The sequence below is a fragment of the Tamandua tetradactyla genome, chromosome X (genome assembly GCF_023851605.1).
Source record: "Tamandua tetradactyla isolate mTamTet1 chromosome X, mTamTet1.pri, whole genome shotgun sequence".
In the NCBI taxonomy this organism is placed as follows: domain Eukaryota; kingdom Metazoa; phylum Chordata; class Mammalia; order Pilosa; family Myrmecophagidae; genus Tamandua; species Tamandua tetradactyla.
Window position 1 is genome coordinate 5,755,728 of NC_135353.1, and position 22,775 is coordinate 5,778,502.

Consider the following 22,775-nt stretch of genomic DNA (forward strand, 5'->3'; position numbering starts at 1 on the left):
CATTGTACACTCTAAATGGGTGAATTGAATGGCATGTTAATTTTATCTCAATAAAACTGTTTTCTTTTTTTTAAGAACGCCTTAGGAGGAACACCTGGCCCTGCCCCTATGGTTCCACCCACCCCCTCAGCCTTGGCCACCCTTCCTTCCTCCCACCTGACCTCCCTGTCCCCTTGGCCTCTCACTGCACCCAAGAGCCACATTCTAAGACACCATCCTTTTTTGCGGGACATCTCCTGCTCAGAGGTGGCCTTCAAGCTGCAGTGCTGGGCTGCTTTCCCAGGGACTCACTTGGTTCCCGGGTGCCACAGGAGCAGTGCAACTCAGAGCCCCAGGTCTGTAGCCAGGCAGCCACTGGACTCTACTCCCAGCTCTGCTCCTTGCAGGTTGGGCCTCAGTTTCCCACTTCTGTAACATGGAAATAACAATCCATCCTTCTTTCCTTATGACAATTCCCAAAATCCATCTGTGGACAGTGCCAGCTTTTCTTACTGTTACCTTCCTCCCCACTTCTCCCCTTTGCCTGGCATTCGAGGCTCCCTCAACCTCTTTTTCTTCCACATAAGCACCGCCTTGGCCACATCTAACCCCTCCTGTGCCTGCCTCTGGGGTCCTTTGCTCCTTTGCCCCCTTCCCACTTCTTGCTTCCCGCCCGGAGCCCCTGCCTCCTCTCCCCAATCTGAGCCCAGCGGAGCTTCTAGGGTCACCTTGCGTAGTTGGCACTGATGGCGGCTTCTGGGCTTTTCCGGTGGCCCATGTGCTTGCTCCCCCAACCCCAACAAGCCAAGGTGAGGGTCCCCAGCTGGAAGGGAGCCCACGGCGGGGCTAAGTGGGCGGCGGGGAGCCTCCCTCAGTGGACGAGCCCCAGGGCGGGGTCTCCCTGTGGCCGTGACCCTGACGGCTGGGAACCCGGCTGGTGCTCTGCAGCCCTCCCGGCGCCCCTCTTGGCTTCACCAGTGCCCATCTCGTCTTGTCCCCTCCCCACCACCGCCTGGGCCCAGGTGCACCCACATCTTGAACAGCAGCGGCGAGCTCCGCGGCTTCCGCCCTCGGGACCGGGACGAGATGGTGAAGAAAGTCATCGAGCCCATGGCATGCGACGGCCTTCGCACCATCTGTGTCGCCTACCGGGACTTCCCCGCGGGCCAGGAGCCCAACTGGGACAACGAGCAGGAGGTCGTGGGCGAGCTCACCTGCATCGCCATCGTGGGCATCGAGGACCCCGTGCGGCCCGAGGTACCCACCCATCCCCACCCCAGGTGGCTGCCCTGGAACTGTCGAACCCTACTCTACCCACCCCAGCCGGGGTCCGAGGCCCCTACATCTATTCCTTGAGCCCCCCATGCAGGGGTGTCATCCGAGCCCCCCGCGGAAGGCTCAGGCAGCAGGGGATGGCTCCCAGGCTCTGCCTGAGGCCCCCAGGTGTGGAGGATGGGGTGAGGTTTCTCGGTTGCGGGTGCGGTTGGGGCAGTGGGAGACCGAGAGCTGCCCTCGTGGAGACGTCAGGTAGGCAGGAGGCTGTCGGGGGAGAGCGCTCAGAGCAGAGGTCCTGGCAGGAAAGAGGTTCCAGAAGCATCTTTAGATGGATGATGTCACTGGTAGGGCATGCAGCTGGGGCAGATACAGGAGAAGCCCGTGAAATGGACAAAAGAAAGGCCGGGCACGTGCTGCCACCGCAGGAGCAGAAGGGACTCAGCATTAGGAGGTCATTGGTGCCCTTGACCTGGACAGCTTCAGCAGGACGGGGAGGTGGAGGGCCAGTGTGTGTCCACAGCCTTCCCTACGGCTCTCTGACAAGGGCATGGGACAATAGGGCAGAAGGTGGCAGGGACAGACAGAAGGGGGCATTGATGGTTTTGTAAATTTAGGGGAGCCTGGAAAGGGAGTACCTGGGGGCGCTGGCCCAGTGCTGCCTTCCGACCAGCAGGTGGAGAAAAGCAGCCCTGAGGGAGGGTGGCAGGCGCAGGGGGTGCAGGTTGCCAGGTGCAGGGGTGCGGGCTGCCGGGCGCAGGGGTTCAGGCTGCCGGGCACAGGGGACCTGCATGACAGCATGCATTTCCAAGAGGTGCCTGGCTGGTGCAGGTAAGAAGAGGGAGGAGAAGCTTCCGGGCTCTCCTTTCAGAAACAAGTCTGTGCACATCGGGGTGCATCCCAAAGACACCCAATTCAGAAGATGATGCTTGTCATGTCAAGATGCCAGCTGGCTCACTGTCAATGGGAGCCAGCGTGCCAAGGTCGCCATGGGGAGAAAGAAGCAACTTCTCCCCAGCCCAGAGGGCAATGGGTTGTGGGCAAGAAGTGGGGAGGGAATTCCCATACAAAGCCCAGGCCCATCTGGGAGATGCAGGTGGAGGGAAGGAAGGTGACCTTAGAAAGAAACCCGGGGACACTGGTGTTGGAACCTTCCCTTCAAGAGCCATCGATCCCCCTCATTGGGCCAGGGCGGGGAGGCTGGCACACGGAGAGGAGAGGGCCATGTGCTCAGATGCCCAGCGAAGGGGAGGGAGAGCCTTTGGAGTAGAGCCTCTGTGCCCACAGCTGCTGCCCCTGGCTGGTGGCCAGTGTGCCTTTTAGGTGGGTGGGTGTCCCCAGGCTTTCCCACTCAGCCACAGGAAAGTGCCAGACAGCCAGAGCTCTGCTTTAGGTGGGAAGGATTCCCCAACTCCCAGGACCCCAGGCCAGGCCACCGCTATACCCTCTAGAAGCAGCCCCACCCTGGGGTCCCTTCTGCCACTTCCGTGGAGACAGAGGAAGGGCCCTGGGTGGCCTCGGCCTTAGAGCCAATGATGTCCCCCAAGGCACAACACCTGACATAGGTCCTATTGAATGAACCGATGGGGAGATTGTAGATTTCAGGCTGGAAGCCAGATTGAGGGGTGGGGGGGTGGCTGTAGGAGATGGGAGCCCCTCACCTCAATGAGACAAGGACTCAAGAGCCCTGCAGGGGGCCCGTGCAGCCCCTGCGTTCTCACAAATGGCAGACTGTTGTTTGGGGATAAGTGCTCTGTTTAGAAAACCATGAACAGAGGCCCAGAGTGGAGAAGGCTGGGACGAAGGGAAAACTCAGGGTGACAAGCAGCTGACAGCAGCACCCAGCTCCCTGCAGCTCAAGCATTGCTACAGACCTGCCAGGCAAGGCGGATGCACCTTGCACCTTGTCTGTCCTGGTGGGGAGAAGGACTGCCTGTTTACTCTCCAGAAGGGGGCCCGTGGAGCAGGGACAGCTCCTGCGTGGCTTGAGTAGCTCGAGAGAAGCAGATCCCACGACTCCTCCAGGCTCGGGAGGGGAGAGCGACCTCCAGGGAGAGTGGCCAGTGGGTGGGTTCCCTGCCGCGGGAGGGGATGTGCAGAGCCTGGCGGAGCCCTGGGTGCTGGTGGAGGTGGGGAGGGTGGCTCTCTGCCTTGGGCAGGTGCAGGCACCTGGGGAAAGGTGATCTCGGAGTGGAAACAGGGAGAGGCAGCATGCCCTGCTTGAGGGAAGGTGCCGCCATGGACTGGTGCCCCCCAGAGCGAGCAGGTGGGGCCCTGGTTGGCTGCTTCCTGGTCTCAGGCTGGCCCAGACCTTTGGGTAGCAGCAGAGGGTGGCTTCCAGCAGCCTCATTATCCCAGGATCTCAAAAGGGCAGGGAGGGCCCTGAGGTGGGGAGCAAGGGGAGGGAGACAGGAACCCCTTTGTCATAGCTGGAAAGCAGGGAACCCAGTGGCTGGGCCCCAGGCCTCTCTGTTCTCAGCCTTCAGCCTGTTTTCCACTCGGCGCTACAGTGAGCTCTTTCGTTTACTTTTTTGTTTTTTAATCCAGAACCTAGTATTAACTGCAGAAAATAATGATAACATGTAGCAATGCTTCTTCATCCCGTCTCTTGTCCAAACTATGGCTCTGCCAAAAACGTTTATCTCTTAGAAAAACATTTTAACTTTTATATTATGATGAAGAGAGAAGTAAGACAGAGAGACAGAAATGAAGGAGGTGCCCAAAGCTGGGGCCCCGAAAGGATAGAGAGGTGGCAGCACAGCTCGGGGCAGGAGGCTCCTTCCTCGATCTCCTTAAGAACTAGCCGAGCAGTGTGGACCTTTCTAGAAGCCAGGCCTACACAGTAACGCAGGCAGCTCACCCTTCACCAGCCCGGGGTCTCACTTTCCCCAGCTGTAAGATGAGGTCGACAGAAATCAGCGGTTTCTATGATGGCCTTTCCAAACACAAGTCCAACGTGTGAAAGCTTCTGGTTGGGGACACACGTGTGGCCTTCCTGCCAACAAACCTGGAGGTCATGAAGGGTCTTGGACCCTGGCACAAAAGACATCTCGCTGTGGTGTCCGCCCAGCCCGCTCCTCCGCTCTCCTCTAGGTCCCTGAGGCTATCCGCAAATGCCAGCGTGCTGGCATCACGGTCCGCATGGTGACAGGGGACAACATCAACACGGCCCGAGCCATCGCTGCCAAGTGCGGCATCATCCAGCCTGGGGACGACTTCTTGTGCCTGGAGGGGAAGGAGTTTAACAGGCGGATCCGCAACGAGAAGGGAGAGGTAGTGCCCACGGCGCCCGTCCCATCCCGAAGCGCTCCCTGGCCGCCAAGTCCCCACACAGGCGACAGCGAAGGCCTCACGGCCACACGGGGCCCTTCCTTGCAAGGGTCCCGCTAAGTGACAAGATGGGGGGTTGGGAGACAAAAAGGCATGTTGCCGGAACCTGTCTGGGGAAGGCCAAAGTGGGTGCCGGGTTTCTGCAGCGTCCTTGCGGCCTGGGAAGGGGCTCAGGGGCCTGGGCCATGGAGAGCAGGGAGTCCAGTGGTTCCTTCACCCCGCCGGCCGGCTGCCGCCACCCTACAGCTTCTGCGTGCTCCCCCCACCCCCCAGATAGAACAGGAGCGTCTGGATAAGGTGTGGCCCAAGCTGAGGGTGCTTGCCCGCTCGTCGCCCACTGACAAGCACACTCTAGTCAAAGGTAAGGCCTGTCCCCCACCCTCCAAACGTGCCTTCACCCATCCCCCTTCCCAAGGGGGCACTTCAAGCTTCACTGGGCCCTCACCAGCCCCTGTGCGGGTTGTCTGCCCCTGGCGCCCAAAGCCAAGCTCCTAGAGGAGTCTCTGGGACCAGACCCGTGGCCGAAAGTGACTTGCTTTGTGGTTCTGAGCAAGTTGGTGGCCCTCCCTGAACCTCAGTCTCATCAGAAAAGCAGGCATAACAATGGGCACCCCCTTGAAGGGCTGCCAGGAAGCCTCAGAGAGATGGCTCATGGGAGCCAGAGCCCCCACCCCCCCACACACACCTTTTAGCGAAAGGCCATGGAAGCCCCTGGTACAGCCGGCTGTGTTGGGCTGAGGGGGGGGGGGGGTAGTAAAGTTGGGGTGACCCTGCTGCATGCCTGCACGGAGAACCCAGCCATTGTGGAGACTGAGGGGACAGAAAGAACCACCTGTGGTGGCAGGACCCAGGTCTGCTGCTAAGCCTGAGCCTGGACAAACGTGCCAGAGCTTGGGGCAGGCTGGGGCAGTGCCCGGCAGTGCCAGGGAATAAGGGAGCCCGCAGGAGCTGGCATGACTGCTGCAGCTTCCCGACGCCACAGGCTCCTCTTGCTCAGAGAGGCTCGTCCCCTTACTGTACAGTGGGGAAACTGAGTCCCAGAGCTGGGGGTGGGGGTGGGGGAATTTAAGCCAGGTCACCCAGTGCTGGGACAGAGTCCCTTTGACCCAGAGACGTTGGTGGCAGCTTGTTGGGCAGGGCAGGCAGACCCAGGCCGGGCTGCGGGTAGAGGGGTGGGGCAAAGGGGGCCCTGGCAGTGGGGGTGGGCACGGGGTTGGCAGCTGGCCCACCTTCCAGGCATCATCGATAGCACCACCGGCGAGCAGCGGCAGGTGGTGGCCGTGACCGGAGATGGCACCAACGACGGGCCAGCGCTCAAGAAAGCGGACGTGGGCTTTGCCATGGTAAGCGGTGGCTTCGCTCCGGAAGATGGGAGTGGGGGCGGGGGGGCTGCGGGGGGCTGGAAGGGGCGGGGCGGGCTGCGAGTGTTGGGGAGCTGCAAGAGGGTGGAAGGGGGAGGCCCGTGTAAGTGGGGGTGCCGTTTGGTGTGGTGGCGGTAAGGTCTCAGGTGCTCCGGGTTTTGCCAAAGAAACCTTCCATCTCGGGGGACTCAACCCAAAGTGGGATTAGCAGAGGCTCCCAACGAGCCTTCCATCTTTGTGTCTTTCCTGATGCTTCTACAGAGGTAGTCGTGCCCCTAAAGCTGATCGCTGATCACTCCCAGAGCCCCTCTCCCCAGCCTGCCACAGAGGGGGGTCTTTCATTCAACGTGGGGCCATCCCAGAACCCAAAATTCAGACTGGGGGGAGGGGGGACCAGGCCCGGGCACCCGGGGAGCTGTCAGGGTCATGCCAGACTGCTCGGGGCGCCAGAGTCAGGGTTGGCAGTTTTTGCAACAAGAGGTGCTGGCTCCAGACACCAGCTGTGTGGGGTTGGGGGACACGGGCACCCCACTTTCCCCCCAGCTTCCTGCTCACCCCACCCCCAGAACTCACCGGAGCTCCATTCCACAGCGAGCGTCCTGGGGCCCCGGGACCGGGAGCAAGGCTGGCTGGTGCCAGGGCGGGGGGCGGAGGTGGGTGGGGTGGCTGGGGACCCCGTGCATGCGTGTGCATGTGCGCTGCCCCCACCCCAGGGCATCGCAGGGACTGACGTGGCCAAGGAGGCCTCAGACATCATCCTGACCGACGACAACTTCACCAGCATCGTGAAGGCGGTGATGTGGGGCCGCAACGTCTACGACAGCATCTCCAAGTTCCTGCAGTTCCAGCTGACGGTCAACGTCGTGGCCGTGATTGTGGCCTTCACGGGCGCCTGCATCACGCAGGTGGGTCCCAGGGCGGCCCTGCCCCACCCCCACCTCCACCCCCCACAGCAGGCAGCTGCTCCCCAGGCCCTCCCTGCACCCCCTACGTGGGACTCCAGTGCCGGCTAAGCCAAGGTGGGTGCTCCCTCCCCAACAGGTACCCCAGGCTCCCCCTCTCAGACCCCAGGGCCAGGGTGGGAGAGGAATGTTCTTTGTATTAATCTATTTTGGGGCTGCAATTTTTATTTCCTCGAGATACAAATCACCCCCTTCGAAGTGTGCGATTTGGAGGCATCCAGCACGGGCGCCCTGTGGGACAGCCAGCACGGCCGTCCAGTTGCCAACCTTTTCACCCCCCACCCCGGGGGGAGCCGTCAGCCCCACCCCCCATGGCCCCCTCCCCCACCCCAGGCCCCTGGCCACCACAAGTCTTTCCGTCTCGGTGGCCTCGCTTCCCCTGCAGAGCCCACGGAAGCAGAGTCCCATCGTCAGCAGCGTTCTGTGTGTGCCTTCTGTTGAGAGTGATGTTTTAGAAATTAATTACTAGACAACTTTTTTTAGATTTGGAGAAAAAGCGAGCAGATAATACAGAGTCCCCGTATGCCCTGTGTTCCGCCTGCTCATCCCTCCCCCTTCCCCCCAAAACCCATGCCAACACCTGCTCTTTCTGCCTTCTCGAGTGTTCTCCAGGATGCCATGTCGATGGAGCCACACTCTATATAGACTTTACAGATGGGGCTGCTTTCCCTTCGCAAGAGTTAGGGGTTTTATCTGCCCTGATGAGAAGTTGACATGTCCTGCCTGAAGCCTCGGGGCAAGCAGGAGGAAGGCGGAGGGGGGCGGGGGGAGGTAGATGCCACCCCGTCCTGAGCCCCTCTTTATGGGGAAGGAGGTCTCCTTTGGCCACCATTGGCGGTCCCCAGTGTGACTGTGATTTTTAATCAACATCTCAAAGCAGAGGAGGGGGACAGCAGGTCTGGTGGCCAGCCTGTGCCTCTCACTGTCCCCTTTGTGGTCCCAAATGCACATCCCCCCTCCACCCCCACCATGCTGTGTGCAGGTCTGGGATAAGTGGTGTTGCTTTTTGCTTCCTGCTAAATAACTTGGCTCTCACGTGTTAGAGTGCTGCCACCAGGCACCAGAAGAGCCGAGCTGGGTCACGTTTTTTGTTTTGTTTTGTTTTTAACATTTTTTATTGTAAAATATAACATATATACAAAGCAAGGAAAGAAAGAAGCAATAATTCTCAAAGCACACTTCAACAAATAGTTACAGGACAGATCCCAGAGTTTGTCATGGGCTACCATTCCACCATCTCAGATTTTTCCTTCTAGCTGCTCCAAAACACCAGAGGCTCGAAGGAGTAGTAATATAGTGATTCAGGCACCATACTCATTTGTTAAATCCTACTCTCTCTGTTATACCTCCTCCTTCTCCTTTGGTCTTTCTCTCAATCTTTAGGGATCTTGAGGCAATGCCTGTTCTGTTCATGCTGAGAAGGGGTGATGACACTAAAGGACAGGGGGATGCAATTGATAACCTTGGAGAGGCTGCTCCCTCTGGGTTTCAGAATTTATCTGGCCTAGGAACCCTCTGGAAATTATACGTTCTGGGAAGGCAAACTGTTCTAGTTTGCTAGCTGCCGGAATGCAATATGCCAGAAATAGAATGACTTTTAAAAAGGGGGAATTTAATGAGCTGCTGGTTTACAGTTCTAAGGCCAAGAAAATGTCCCAGTTAAAACACATTTATAGAAGTGTCCAATCTAAGGCATCCAGGGAAAGATACCTTGGTTCAAGAAGGTCGATGAAGTTCAGTGTTTCTCTCTTAAGTGGAAGGGCACATGGTGAACACAGAGTTCCTCTCTCATCTGGAAGGGCACATGGTGAACACGGTCAGGGTTCCTCTCTCATCTGGAAGGGTACATGGCGAACACAGCATCATCTGCTAGCTTCTTCTCCTGGCTTCCTGTTTCATGAAGCTCCCTGGGAAGCGTTTTCCTTCTTCATCTCCAAGGGTCACTGGCTGGTGGACTCTGCTTCTCATGGCTACAGCATTCTCTGCTCTCACTGAATGTCCTTCATTCTCCAAAATGTTTCCTCTTTTATAGGACTTCAGAAATTCATCAAGACCCACCCAAATGGGTGGAAACTTATCTCCCCTAACCCAGTTTAACAACCATTCTTGATTGGATTACATCTCCAAGGAGATGATCTGATTACAGTTTCAAACATACAGTATTGAATAGGGATTATTCTGCCTTTATGAAATGGGATTTTGATTAAAACATGGCTTTTCTAGGGTCCAAACATCCTTTCAAACCAGCACACAAACCTACTGTGTGCAACCTTCATAGAGTCTCAGTTGGAGCCCTAGGAGTTCTTAAGCGTTCACAGGAGTGGTGTTGATTTGGGTTTAACAAACCATGGCTGATCGGCAGTCTCTAGCTGAAGCTTGTATAAGAGCAGCCTCCCGAACGGCCTCTCAACTCTGATCTCTCTCCACCACTGATGCCTTGTCACAGTTCTTTTCCCCCTTTTGGTCAGGATGGCATTGTTGATCCCACAGTGCCAGGGCCAGGCTCATCCCTGGGAGTCATGCCCCATGTTGCCAGGGAGACTGTCAGCCCTGGATGTCAGGGTGGAAAATCCCTCTTCCCCTTAGAGAACTGAGGGACAACAGTTCGCATTTGGGACATTTCTGTGGCACTGACCTCAAGCTGAGTTTCTCCCTGGGAGCTGCTGGGCGGGGGCCGCCGGGCGAGCAGAGGTCCCGCTGTCCCCACAGGACTCTCCCCTCAAAGCCGTGCAGATGCTGTGGGTGAATCTCATCATGGACACGTTTGCCTCCCTGGCGCTGGCCACCGAGCCGCCCACCGAGGCGCTGCTCCTGCGGAAGCCGTACGGCCGCGACAAGCCCCTGATCTCGCGCACCATGATGAAGAACATTCTGGGCCACGCTGTGTACCAGCTCACCACCATCTTCACGCTGCTCTTCGTCGGTAGGTGGGCGGCCCCCACGGGACCAGCCCGGGGCCAGGGTCCCCCATGCGGTGAAGGAAGGAAGGAGCGAATGAATGAGTGAATGAATGAATGAATGGCCGAGCGCGGTGGCAGCAGGGCCGGATGGCGGAGGCAGGCGGCCCTGCCCTCGGGGATCTCTGGCCTGCTTTCTGGCCCCCCTCCCCAGCGTCCCTCGCCGCGTAGGCTCCGCTGGGGCACCCCAGAGATCAGACTGGCAGAGGAGAGAGGACTGCCGCAATGCGGGGGGGGGGGGGCGTCTGACTCCTCCCGGGACCCTCCTTTCTCCTCCCAGGGCCCCGGGGTGCTGGCAAGGAGGTCCCAGCCTCTGTCCACGGCTCTATAGACCCAGAGTGGCTCCAGGAGTCCGAGGACAGGCGGGCAGGGGGCTGCCGCTGCATCTGCCCGGCCCCCAAGGCCCTTGTCCCCCCTGGCTGTTCCTCCAGGGCCGCCTGACACAGGGGAGGGGAGGGGCCGGGAGAGGAAGCGGGCGAGGGGGAGGGGCAGGCACAGGAAGGAGGAGTAGAGGGGGAGGGGAAGGAGAGAGGGAGGAGGAAGAGGTAAGGTGGGGGAGGGACAGAAAGCCACAGTGGAGGAGGAGAAAGAGGGTGGAGGAGGGGAAAGGAAGGGGGAGGGGGAGAGGAAGGGCAAAGGGGCCAGTGGTGGGGAGGGCAGAGCACGGCAGAAGGGTCTGCTGCTGGGCCTGGGGGGTCAGGAAGAAGGAGGGGACAGGAGGGCCTGGCAGACGGGGCCTGACAGCAGAGAGAAGGCCTGTCCCCCCATCCACTCCAAGTGCTGGGACAAATTCCCGAGGTGGCCCAAGGCCTGTGGGGAGCCAGGTCAGGTTCTTGATGGTGTGTATGGGGGTGGGGTGGGCTGTCCCTGAAGCCATCCATATTGTTGCACCTGTGTCTGTGCGTGGGCCCCGGGGCGCCCTCTCCAGCCCTGGCTGCTGGAGATGCTTTGGGGGACCTCCAGCCCACCCCTGTCCCCACCCAGCCTCTGAGCCCTAAGTAGCACCGTGAATGTGAAGATGACAAAAGGTGCTCACGTCCCCTGCTCTCCCCTTCTCGATTCCCAACTTCCCGGTCTCCATGCCAGCACCCCTGGGTGGCCCCAGTGCTCCCGGGGTGACCCCTCATGCATGCCCCCGGCCCCCAGGGGAGCTCTTCTTTGACATCGACAGCGGGAGGAATGCGCCACTGCACGCACCGCCCTCGGAGCACTACACCATCATCTTCAACACCTTCGTCATGATGCAGCTCTTCAACGAGATCAACGCCCGCAAGATCCACGGCGAGCGCAATGTCTTCGACGGCATCTTTGGCAACCCCATCTTCTGCACCATCGTCCTGGGCACCTTCGGGATCCAGGTGAGGGCAGGGCCCACCCTGCACCCCACCCCCGGCTATGCTACCAGGTTCAGGAAGGGCTCGGTCTGAACCCATCCTCCTAGCGCCGGGCTCCTGGGCGGGAGGCCACCTTGTTTCCAGAAGATTCTGTGGGAGGTGACGCCTGACCTCTGCCCACCCCATGGCTGTGGACAGGCTGGGCGGATGAACCCTCCCCTCCCGGAAGGGCTGGGCATGCACGGGGCTGAGAAAAGGGCTGGCACCGAGTCAGTGGGCACCTGGCACTCAGAGGGTACTTGCCGAGGGAGAAAGGAAAGGGAGGAAGCCCGGGCCGGGCTGGGCCAGGCTGAGCCAACGGGAAAGGCAAGGGCCTCCAGAGCTAAGAGGAGCAGGATGGCAGTCCCACCAGGAGAGGGCTCAGAGCCGAATGGGCATTGGGGTGGCCAAGCCCACCCATCTGGGGCCTGCTGCTCCACCTCCACCCTTGTTCTGCAGATTGTGATCGTCCAGTTTGGCGGGAAGCCCTTCAGCTGTTCCCCACTATCCACGGAACAGTGGCTTTGGTGCCTGTTTGTTGGTGTTGGGGAGCTGGTCTGGGGACAGGTGAGTGTCTGCCGCGTCTGCTTTCTCGGCCCTGCCCACCCCCCCCCAACTGCTTTGCAGACAGCAGCTGTGATGGGAAAGGCACAGGGGCGTCATGGGACACCCAGGGCCCCCAGCTGCCCCAGTTCCATGCAAAAGAGCAATTGCCTGTCCTGAGGCTCTGAGCCGGTGGGGCCTGGGGTCACCCCTGAGCATGTAAGGGCAGTTCAGGTGGACCCAGGCACCATGCCACAGGTGGCAGTCTCAGCAGAGAGAATGCACAGGATCATGGCAGGGATGGCCCATGGCCCAGCAAAACTGCCCACTGCCCCTCCTTCCACAATAAGAGCAGAGGGCCTTGAAAGCTGGGTGCCGTAGAAAATCACCCACATATCTGAAATCCAGCAATGCTAAATAATCCATGGGACAAAAGAGAAAAGTCTGGAGGGAAATTAAGAAATATTTTGAACTGATGAAAAGTGAAAGTAACCTACATAAAATCTGTGGGGTACAGCTAAAGCAGTATTCAGAGGCAGGTTCATAGCATTCAGTGATTCTATTAGGAAAAACCAACCCAGGCGGCTGGAGGTTGGTCAGAAAGCAGGCACTTAGGGCTGGGAAAGCATTTCTTTGGACTTCTAGAACTTTGGCAGAGGAGACAAGATCCAGGATCCACTCTTGGCTTTGGGTGAATGTTCTCAGGACAGACCCACCAGTCCCCATTCTCTTCATTTCTGAACTCCTCTTTCCCTCCCTATTTGCAACTTGCCTCCACCCCCGCCCACCAGTGGCACACAGGACCTGGTCACCTCTTGTAATCCCTTCTCTCCCAGCCACCTAGACTCTGACACAATCCCAGGTGTGTCAGCCTGGACCCCCTTCTGGACCTTGTCAAGCCCCTAGACCCGGAACCTTCCAGGGCACCTCTAGGCCTGTCCTCCTGCTCTGCCGCAATTGGGGCACCCTCCTCCCTAGCCCCAGCCCCAGCCCCAGCCCCAGGAGCATTACACAAATCTGTAGCCTGGTCCCTAACAGATCTCTCCCAGCTTTCTTTTAGTAAGTCATGCACACAAAAATAAGTTTCTCTCGCTAACGAAAAAACACAAGGTCAAACACAAGGGGACCCAGTGAGAGGCACCTTTGTGAGCAGTTCTTCGGGTGCGTCCAGTCCAGCTGAGACAGGTAGACCCTTTTAGCTCCATCCATCATGCTCTGGAACTCAAGGTGACCCCTTTCCGCCACTCTTCCCTGTGTCTTTTGAAACCCTACCACCCCACTTCCCAGTTGCCTGTGAAATGCCAGGCACTGCATGCGAGCCTCCCTCCTTGCCTGGGCCTCTGTCGCCCATGTGCCTCCTGCTGCCCTCCTCCCTGGTTGGACGATGTGGCATGGCTGACCTGCTGGCCACAGACGCATCTTTCCCGAGGCAAGGTTGGGGAGGCCCACAGCTCTATCTGCCCCTGCTTGGCCTTGGCTTCCCCATCTCTCTCTGCTCCCTACCTGGCCAGGGTGGTGCTGTCTGCAGCCTCTCAGCCTGGAGGCCACTAAAGGCAGTGCCCCTACCCCACATCTCGACCAGGCCCCCTTCGAAGTCTCTCAGGTCACAGTCCCTTCTTGCCACCAGGGCCACCTGCTCACGGCCCCAGTCCCTTCCTCGCTGACTTCTCCAGCCCCTCCTTGCTCCTTCCAGCTCACGGCAGCAGGAGTGGCCTTTCTGGGGGCCCAGTTGGCTCCCATGGCACCTGTCCTGCTCAGAACCATCCAGGGTCTCTCGGCTCTGTCTCTCGAGTCCCTGGATGCACCAGCTGGCTCATGGTTCTTGTGTCCCAGAGGCACCTCCCACTGCCCCTTGACTATGTATGTCTGGATTCATCCTCCCAGGCCAGCTCCAATGTTGCCTCCTCCAGGAAGTGCTCCTGGCTCCCTGCTGCTCTTGCAGCACTTGCTTCCCTGTCGGTCCCCCTGTCCCCAGAGCAGGCCATGAGCTGCATCAGGCAGGGCTGGAGTCTTGCTCCGTGAAATACTTATGGGGCCCTGGGCTGTTGAATCCAACCTCCTCGGTGTCGGTTTGGAGTCCACTCAAAGGGGAGGACGGAACCAGTGGGCCCCTCAACTGAAACCCCAGCCCCTGCCCCCCAGCACCCGTCTGCTCTGAGCAGCACTGGGGGACCTCCGTCCCCACCAGGTCACCTTGGAGAGAGGCGGCTGCCCGGAGCTCTGGAGCCTGGCCTGGGTGCCGAGAGAGCCTCAGCACCCCCCAGTGCGGCTGCAGGCCCCACCCAGGGCCCTGGGCTCCCATGGGACTGCTGCCCACCAGCCAGGCCTGGCGAATGACTACCCACCCACATCTGCCAAGCCGCATGCCACCCAGCTCCCTCTGGGATGTGTGATTTGGCACCAAGCCAACACCACCAATGTGTCCCCTCCCCAAGTCTGGCCACAGACGCTAGCGTTGGGGGAAATCTGGGCTCCTTCTCAGCACGAGCCGGGGTGGTGTACGGAGCCGGCGGCGAGGATGGGTGGGGCATTGGGGGCCAGGGGTACTAGAGGGCAGGGAGCCAGGTATCCGGGAGGTTCCGAGGCCAGGGCAGGCCCAGCTCTGATGGCCCCTCCACGTGCTGCCCCGCGGCTGTGGCTCCCGCAGGTCATCGCCACTATCCCCACGAGCCAGCTCAAGTGCCTGAAGGAGGCGGGCCACGGGCCGGGGAAGGACGAGGTGGCGGATGAGGAGCTGGCGGAGGGCGACGAGGAGATTGACCATGCCGAGCGGGAGCTCCGCAGGGGCCAGATCCTCTGGTTCCGGGGCCTCAACCGCATCCAGACGCAGGTGAGCCACCACCAAGCTTTGGCGCCCAGGGTGGGGGACAGAAGGTTCCGGAAGGCAGGCGAGGCCAGCCATCGGGGACACTGCCCCGCCTCTCCGCCAGAGCAGCTGCTGGTTTCCCTTAGCCATCCCTGGGCCTGTCCACCCGGGGCCCGGGATCACCTTTTCTGGCCACCTCTCTCTGCCAGGTTCCCGTAGCGGGCACAGGGGGGCGGCTCAAGGTGGACGCGGGGGCCTAGCGGCCACCTCCAGGGATGGAGACACGGACGGTCGGCTGTGCGCGTGGGCTTGGCCTCGCTGACTGGGGCAGATGGCGTCCAGGGGCGTGCAGGTGGCCCGCTGTGGAAGAGGTGCCCATTTCAGAGTCCCTCGGGCAAACTTGCGGGTCCCGGGGTTCCATGGTGAACCTGAAGCAGAGACTTCCTTCGGCAGGCGGCCTGTTGCCACCGACATCTTCCTTCCTGTTCATCTGAATCACCAAAGATCAGGGCTGGTCCACAGCGCGGCCACCAGCCGGAGCCCTCTCCGAAGTCAGGCGGCCACACTCTGGCCCAGCTCTCTCGGCCGCCCAGCTCTCTCGGCCACCCAGCTCACGGCCATCCTTCTTGCAGGAACATTCTGTCATCCCCCCACTGTCCGTGTGTGTCCTTCTGTAGTGCTTGCTCCTTATCTCCCCATGGCCTGGCCTCTGTGCCCCCCACCACACACACACACCCTAGGAATGGCTTTTGCCAAGGTCTCCTGAGGCCGCCCCTCCTGCCTTCCTGCTCAGCTTGGCCCTGGCATGGCTCCAGGGGGCACACCTGCCTCCTGCTGAGACCTTCGCAAGTGCTGGTGACAACGGGCCTGTCCCCTCAATCCTCTCTGGCCACCGGCCCCTCAAGCATTCCCCCCACCCCTTCGCCCTCTTCTTTCAGCTCCTCCTTCAGTCCCTAACCTGACCGGGCCTGGGGTGCTGGCCTCTGATGGGCCCATCCCCCCACCATCCCCCATTCACTGCCACCTTCCCCAGCGAGGCCCCAGAGCCTCCCTTGCCAGCCAGCCACCCCCACCCACCCCCACCCCAAGGGCTTGGCAGCAGGACCTCCCTCACAGCTCCGCCGGAACCACCGGCACACTTCCTCCCGCCCCAGCTCACCCCAGCCCCTGCCCCGTTCCATCAAAGCCCCCCAGTCCCACTGCAGCAGGCCTGGCTCCACGGCACCTCCCCCTCGTGAGCACAGTGAATGGCAGGGGGCCCCCCGCTCTCCAGCCCCCCCCCCAGCCGACTGCCTATGCAACTCCATGTCATTGTGCACGCCCCCCTCACCACTCTCGGTTCGTGGCCTTGGGGCCTCTGCCCACTTGGCGTCTCCCCCTCCTCCCCACGCCCCTTGAGCTCTGGGCACCCCAGCTGTGCTCCCGAACAGGTGCTCTGCCTGTCCGCCTCGCTGGGCCTTCACACCTCCTGCTTCGTTCCCTGGGACCCACTCCTCGCCAGTCCTGTCCAATGCCACCTCCCTGGCACACAGCTTTCTCAGGCACCCCCTTTCCCGCTATCCCCCGGGGGTTTCACGTGCTGGGGCCCAGCCCCCGGAATGGCATGTTCGTCCTCCCCCCGGCCCGGCCACCCGTGCTTGCTGACCCCAGGAAACGCCTCCCAGGGAATGAGATTCTGCAGCAGCTGGGCGAGGTGGCACCAAAGAGCGCACAGGTCGAGCACACTCCCTAGGGGTCCGACGGGCTTCTCCAGGCTGCTGTGTCGGGGCACCCAGGTCCCTGGCCGGACAAGGGCGGCAGGTGTCTGTGCTGGGCTCCGAGCAGCGGCACGTGAGCCTGAGTGGGACAAGGACAGGGCCCAGTTTGGGAAAGCCAGCACTTGGGAGCTCCTCTATGAAATGGGGGTGCCGAGACCTCAGACACCCAGTGCCCGAGATAGCACAAGGGCACGGCACGGGAAGCCTCTTCTTCCCTGTGAAATCCTTTTATATTTGCCAAACGAAAACACTCGCCAAAGGTCAGGAAGAGGCACTCAGGTGCTGGCTGCTGCGCCATGCCTCCTACAAGACCGTGCCAGGGAGCGCCCACCCGCCCCCACCCCTCCCGGCCCAGGCACTCGTCTGCAGAGCCCCTTGTGCCCTGGCCCTGCACGGGGGTGGGGCAGGAGAGCGATGGGACCTATCCCCTCTTTTTGGCAGCTTCAGGTGCAGGGAGCTCTTCTCCCAGCTAAGCAGGAGCCTATGAAGAAAATGGGGCCGAGAGAGAAGGGACTCGCCCAAGGTCACACGGCGAGAGCACGGGCTGGCCGGCACCCACCCTGGGGCACCCTCTCCATCCTCTCACTCAAGGGCCATTTCAGTCCCCCACAGAACCCTGCAAGCCCCTGCGCTGTTTCATTTCCACTTCCGCTTGGTCCCATCTAGTCCGCCGTCCTTCTCAGGGAGGCTGACCCAATCAGATTGCTCTGGCCCGGCTTTTCTTCCTTTTTTTTTGTAAATATATATTTATTGTAAACAACAAGCAAACACACAAACATTCTATACATGGTGTACAATCAGTGGCTCACAATATCATCATAGTTGTGTATTCATCACGATGATCATTTTATAGAACATTTGCATCACTCCAGAAAAAGAAATAAAAAGAAAAAACTCATACATCTCATACCCCTCACCCCTCCCTCTCATTAACCACTAGTATTTCCATCTACCCAGTTTATTTTGGCCTTTGTCCCCCCATTATTTGTTTATTTTTATCCATATTTTTTACTCACCTGTCCATACCCTGGATAAAAGGAGCATCAGACACAAGGTTTTCACAATCGTACAGTCACATGGTAAAAGCTGTATCGTTATACAATCATCTTCAAGAATCAAGGCTACTGGAACACAGCTCTACAGTTTCAGGTACTTCCCTCCAGCCACTCCAATGCACCATAAACTAAAAAGGGATATCTATATAATGCATAAGAATAACCTCCAGGATAACCTCTTGACTCTGTTTGAAATCTCTCAGCCACTGACACTTTATTTTGTCTTACTTCTCTCTTCCCCCTTTTGGTTAAGAAGGCTTTCTCAATCCCATGATGCTGAGTCCCGGTGAATCCCAGGAGTTCTGTCTGTCCCACGTTACCAAGGAGATTTACACCCCTGGGAGTCCTGTCCCACGTAGGTGGAAGAGCAGTGAGTTCATTTGCCGAGTTGGCTTAGAGAGAGAGGCCGCATGTGAGCAACAAAAGAGGTTCTGTGGGGGTGACTCTTAGGCATAATTTTAGGTAGGCTTAACCTGTCCTTTGTGAGGATAAGTTTCATAGGGGTGAACCCCCAGATCAAGGGCTCTTTGGCCTGACTTTTTAAAGGCTTCTGCTCTGCCCTGTTCAAGAGATCTGATATAAAAGCATAAACCAAAGCCAGGGGAAGTGTTCCTCAGGTTTGAGAAACCTTTTCCAGGCAGGTGTTCCCAGGTTTTGGGATTGCATGAGCCCAGCTCCAGAGGCCAGCTTAGCCTCAGATGTCACTAAGTAAAGATGCTCATTAAATGGCCCTGTCCTTTTGCCACCATTTCATATGAACGTGCAAGACACTTTGGCTGTGATCTCAGGATAAAAGAGTGGGGTCACTGCACAGCCTTGCTCTTGGTCTGTGGCCACAAGCCATGGCCACACAAGCTGCATGTGGCAGCCGCAGGGGAGGTTTGGCCAGTTGGGCAGGATGACCAAAGTCCTTTCCGCAGCACGTCCAGCCGGGCAGCCTGGGGCGTTAAGCGTTGAGGTTACATCTTCATTTGGGTTAGACGTGATTGGGGAAGTCCGAACACTCAAGCTGTCTTCTTCCAAGAAGATGTGGCCCCGGGTCAGCCCCCAGCCAAGCTTGGTGGCCAGGTTGTCCCTGGGCTGGGTGGGGAGATAGCGCACCCTGGTGTCCAGAAATGCACGCTGGCTTTGCGCTCCTGTCGCCCAGAGAGCCCCCTCATGGCAGTGTCCAGAAAACCGTGTAAAGCCCGCCCTCATCTTAGTCTCCTTGGGCCCCTCCCCACCGCCATGAGACGGTCCGATTCCCGTCACAGGTGCTGTCGGGAAGGTGGCGTTTCAGGGCTGTCATACACACAACCCTGAGTGCCTTGTCCTTTTCTGCAAACTTGCTCTCAGAACCTTCCAGCTCTTCTGCCCTGCACCTCGTTCACACCTGTAGGGTCTGGGGGAAGGAGTCCTGATAACGCCAAGCAGATGCTTCTGGAAAGCCCTGCTCCTTCTCTTTTCGACCCATTCTTCTGCAAAGATTTCCTTTTTTGTGGGGGGGGGAGAACATGGTCCGCACGCAGTTCCTTGGCTGAGCTGAGAGAGGGGCAGCAGAGCAGGGCTGTCCAAGGGCGAAGCCGCAGGATGTCCCTGCTCGGGGGGCTGTAAAGGAGGACAGGGGCTCCCGGGGAAGTGCCCGGCCCCCATGCCATGGACGCCCGCTGCCGCGGGGAGCCTTGCTTCTGATGGCAGTGTGTCGTGTCCCTCAGGTGTGTTGGGGCGGAAAAAAAGGTTGAGAGCTACTGAAGTAGGATAACTTCCGTAAAGTTTGGCCTGATGCAGGTATTTATGGAGAGTGGCTCGGAATGAGCATATGGCGAGTGCCAGCGACTTTGACCGGGAGCGTTTTGCCGGGGTCCCCCAATTTTTTTTTTAACCCCCTGCCCTCCCTTGCCATCTCGGTACAATTAACCAACCATTTGCTCAGCAAACCCTGTCTCAGGGTGGGGCATCGGGGGCACCCCACTCCCTTCAAAGCCTCATCGAGCCCCATTTCCCACCCGCACCCCCACCCCGCCCTGAGTGGGCGGGGCCTGAGTGAGGTTTGGTTGCTCCAACCCAGCACCCCAGTATTTGCCTAGCGTGCCCACCACCCCCACCCCGGCCCCACCCCCGCAGAATCCCTGTTGCAAGCCAAACTTTATCTCATTTTCTCTCCCACAGATGGAGGTAGTGAATACTTTCAAGAGAAGAGGTTCATTTCAGGGGGCCGCGCGCCGGCGGTCTTCAGTCCTCGGCCAGCTCCATGATGGCCCCAATCTCTCTGCCCCTCCTCCCGTACCCCACCCCGCCAGCGCTGCTGGGAGTGAGTCTTGAGTTCCCTTTTCTCGCATAAACGGCACATCTCGGGGCAAGCGACAGCCCCCCCGCCCCCCCGGGCCCCCGCCCCGACTCTCTCTCCTCTCTCTTCCAGTCTCGCCCCCTCCGCTCACCGGGCCTTGCAGGCCGCTCTCTCCCGCCCCCAGCCCGCAGTGCTCCCAGCAGGACCGCGTGTGCTCCGCAGCCACACTCTCTTACGGCCTGTCCCTGGTCCCCGGCACTGCCGGACCTGCTGTTCTTTCGTTGCTTTGGTTTCTTCCTTTCTTTTCTTCTTTGGTTTTCTTTTCTTTTCTTTCTTTCTTTTTTTTTTTTTCCTTTTTCCCACCCCCTGGTTTTCATTTAGCGTGCGTTCTATCGCTGGTTTTCTTTTCTTGACCTTGTCTCCGCGGGCCGGCGGTTCTTCATGAACTCGGGCTTTGCTCAGGGCGCCTTCCCTGCAGCCCGGCAGGGCGGGGTGGGGTGGGGGCGGCCGTCTCCGTCCTTTGCAGCGGAAGAACCGACCCTGCCTCCTTGGGGACGAGAGCAGCAGCTTCCGGCACTGGCCTGAACCGGGGACCGTCCCGGGACCTGGGTGGGCTCCGTGGTGGCCACTTGCTCCCGCTCAGGTGGCACCCGCCCCTAGATCCTGGTCCTCAGCTACCCGATGGGAGGAGTTTCCGGAGAACTGGCCTTGGGGCTGGGGGAGTGGGGCAGGGGCTCCTCCCAGGCCCACGCAGCCGGGGTACACTCCACCCCACCCCCACCCAGCACCCCGGCTCTCTCCAAACAGGCCTCGGGATTGGAAGGTCTTAACCTGACCCGGTCCCCATTCTCTCTCCTCCTTCCTCGGAGAAGCTGGGAGAAAATGGATTCCTCTCAATAGACCTCAGTGACAAGTGCCTACCATTTTGGTAACATCTTAAAGAGAACCCAGGGTTTTTCCTAAAGAAGTAGTAACTTCCACAGGTACCCATGATTCTTTAAAAAGACAAAGGAGAAGCCACTAGCCTTTTGAAGCCCCCCAACTCCTCACCCCATGGAAAAAGGCACAGGGGACCACCCAGACCCTTGGGCTTGTTTTCCATTATCAACTCAAGAGACCCCCAAACCCCAAAGTCCACCTGCAGGTAGAGAAGCCCAGAGCCCTGGCGGGAATGGTTCACCATTACCTTCTTCCTTTCCTTCCAGTGAGCCGCAGGAAGTTCTCACCCGCTGCCACGCAGACCGGGAGTTGTTAACCACACCTTTTTCCCCGCCACAGAATCTTGGATTTTTTTGTTTTCTTTCATCTGTTTTTTTGGTCTTTTGGTTTTGGGGGTGTGTTTTTTTTCAGGAACTGGTGCAAGGTTCCTGGCGAAGGGTGCCCCATCTCTTGGTTAAGCTGTCAGTTCAGGCAGGCCTGTGGGTGCTGCCCTTTAAGTCAAGGGACCAGCCCACACATGCCCCTGCCCCCGCCACAGGCCACCTGCCCATCCCCGAGGGGCCACGTCCCCACACCACCTGGGCTGGCCTGCGGGGGGCCCTGCCACGTCCGTTAACAGAGGCATTGGCCGCAGCTTCCCAGCCACACCTGGTCCAGGGACAGGGTGACAGCGCCCCCTTCCTGGGGACAAGGGCCTCCACTCCTTCCTCCATCTTGACTCTCTCTATGTGTTTTCTTTGCCATCTCTCTCTGGGGTTCCTGCCTGTCTGTCTTCCACCTGCCTGTCCGTTGAGCTGGCCTCCCCCCATCTTGCTCCCTCCCTAGTGGGTGGCCTCTTCTCTCCCCCTTCCCCTGCTCCTGTCACCTTCCCTGCCTTCCGTGGCCACCTGTCCCCCTCCGTACCCTCCCCCACCAGCTGCCCCCTGGGAGCCAAGTGGTGCCGGTAAGTACAGCGGGAGAGAAGCCGCCCCCCACACCCCACCGCCCGCTACCCTGTGGCCAGGAGAGAGGTGGCTGTCCTGTCCCAGCACTTGCAGCCAGGCGTGGGGTGGGCAGTGGGCCTGGGGGAGAGCCCAGTGCACCTCTGAGGAAGGGGTCCTGGGGTGGCCACCCATAGAGGCCGCCCTGCAACGCTCCTCCCCCCCGCCCCCTCCGCTTGGCTGCAGCAGCCCAACGAGGATTTCACTTTGGTCTGCCGCGGCCTGACTCCAGGAAGCCGTCTGGCCCAGGGAAGGGAGGCCCAGCCGCAGCAGGCAGCACTGCTAAGTGCCCAGGGGACAAGCCTGAGCCCACGGGTTATGCACCCAGACCCCTTCAGTTCCCCACTGCAAGCTACAGAGGTGCCGAGAAATCAGGCCCAGCACCCCCATCTCACAAATCCAGGCAAGATGGGTGCTCACGAGGGTAGGGACCTGCCGGGGCTCCTAAGCAGCCAGTCCTGGCAGCATGAGAACTAGCTCCCACCACCACCCTCTCCTCGGAACATTCCAGAGCACGGTGGCCACTCAGAAGGCAGGCAGGATACAGGCCACCACGGTACTCCCAGCCTAGCCCAGAGGTGTTCTGATGACAGCCTGTCCCAGCTAGGCTGGAACATTCCTTAAGTCACAAGGTTTCCTAAGGGAAACCCAGTTTCTCCCACAAGGATCTTCCATTGTCTGTCCACATACAGGGAACCAGGTGGGGCTTCTGGTGTGGTTTACTAAGAACCCAGAGGGCTCTGGTTAGAGTATGTGGGACAGGGACGAGGAGAGGGAGGGCCAGAGTGTCAGATGACAGTCACTCCCCAGGCACCCTGGGTTTGGGGCTGTGACCTTGGAACCCTGGGGCTGGTGTGAGGACAAGGTGAGGGAGACACCTCACACCACAGTTCAGAGGCAGATGCAAGAAGTGGCCCCTGCCTGGCCTGAGCTAGAGGGTGACAAGCAGGATGCCAGAGACACACGACCCTTGGAGTCCAGCACACCCACCTGCGAACCTGCACCCCTCTTTCTGCCAAATTCTGCCCCCACCCCTGCCCCTTGCACATGTACACCCCTTTGCATACACACACACACCCCCGTTTGCTGCTTGTGGACCCGGGAGTCCTTCCTGTCACATCACCCACCCTCACCCAGCCCAGGGAGCAGGCAGGAGTTCGAGCCGAGCTGTTTTGTTCTTATTAACCACGCCAGA

The 22,775-nt window shown here is 59.5% G+C and overlaps 1 protein-coding gene across 12 annotated transcripts in view; it reads left to right on the forward strand.

Moving 5' to 3' along the window:
- The window catches only part of ATP2B3 (ATPase plasma membrane Ca2+ transporting 3), a 39,532-nt gene that overhangs the window by 11,744 nt on the left and 5,013 nt on the right, over positions 1-22,775 (forward strand). For 9 of the 12 annotated variants that reach the window (XM_077146332.1, XM_077146339.1, XM_077146334.1 and 6 more), the window contains 9 exons: positions 1,002-1,236; positions 4,345-4,524; positions 4,855-4,942; positions 5,818-5,924; positions 6,656-6,847; positions 9,614-9,827; positions 11,008-11,219; positions 11,694-11,801; positions 14,425-14,607. In XM_077146332.1, coding sequence (XP_077002447.1) covers positions 1,002-1,236; positions 4,345-4,524; positions 4,855-4,942; positions 5,818-5,924; positions 6,656-6,847; positions 9,614-9,827; positions 11,008-11,219; positions 11,694-11,801; positions 14,425-14,607 — 1,519 coding nt within the window. Of the gene's footprint in view, positions 1-1,001; positions 1,237-4,344; positions 4,525-4,854; positions 4,943-5,817; positions 5,925-6,655; positions 6,848-9,613; positions 9,828-11,007; positions 11,220-11,693; positions 11,802-14,424; positions 14,608-19,543; positions 19,658-22,775 lie in introns of all 12 variants that reach the window. The other 3 variants (XM_077146336.1, XM_077146341.1, XM_077146331.1) reach the window with 2 other exon arrangements.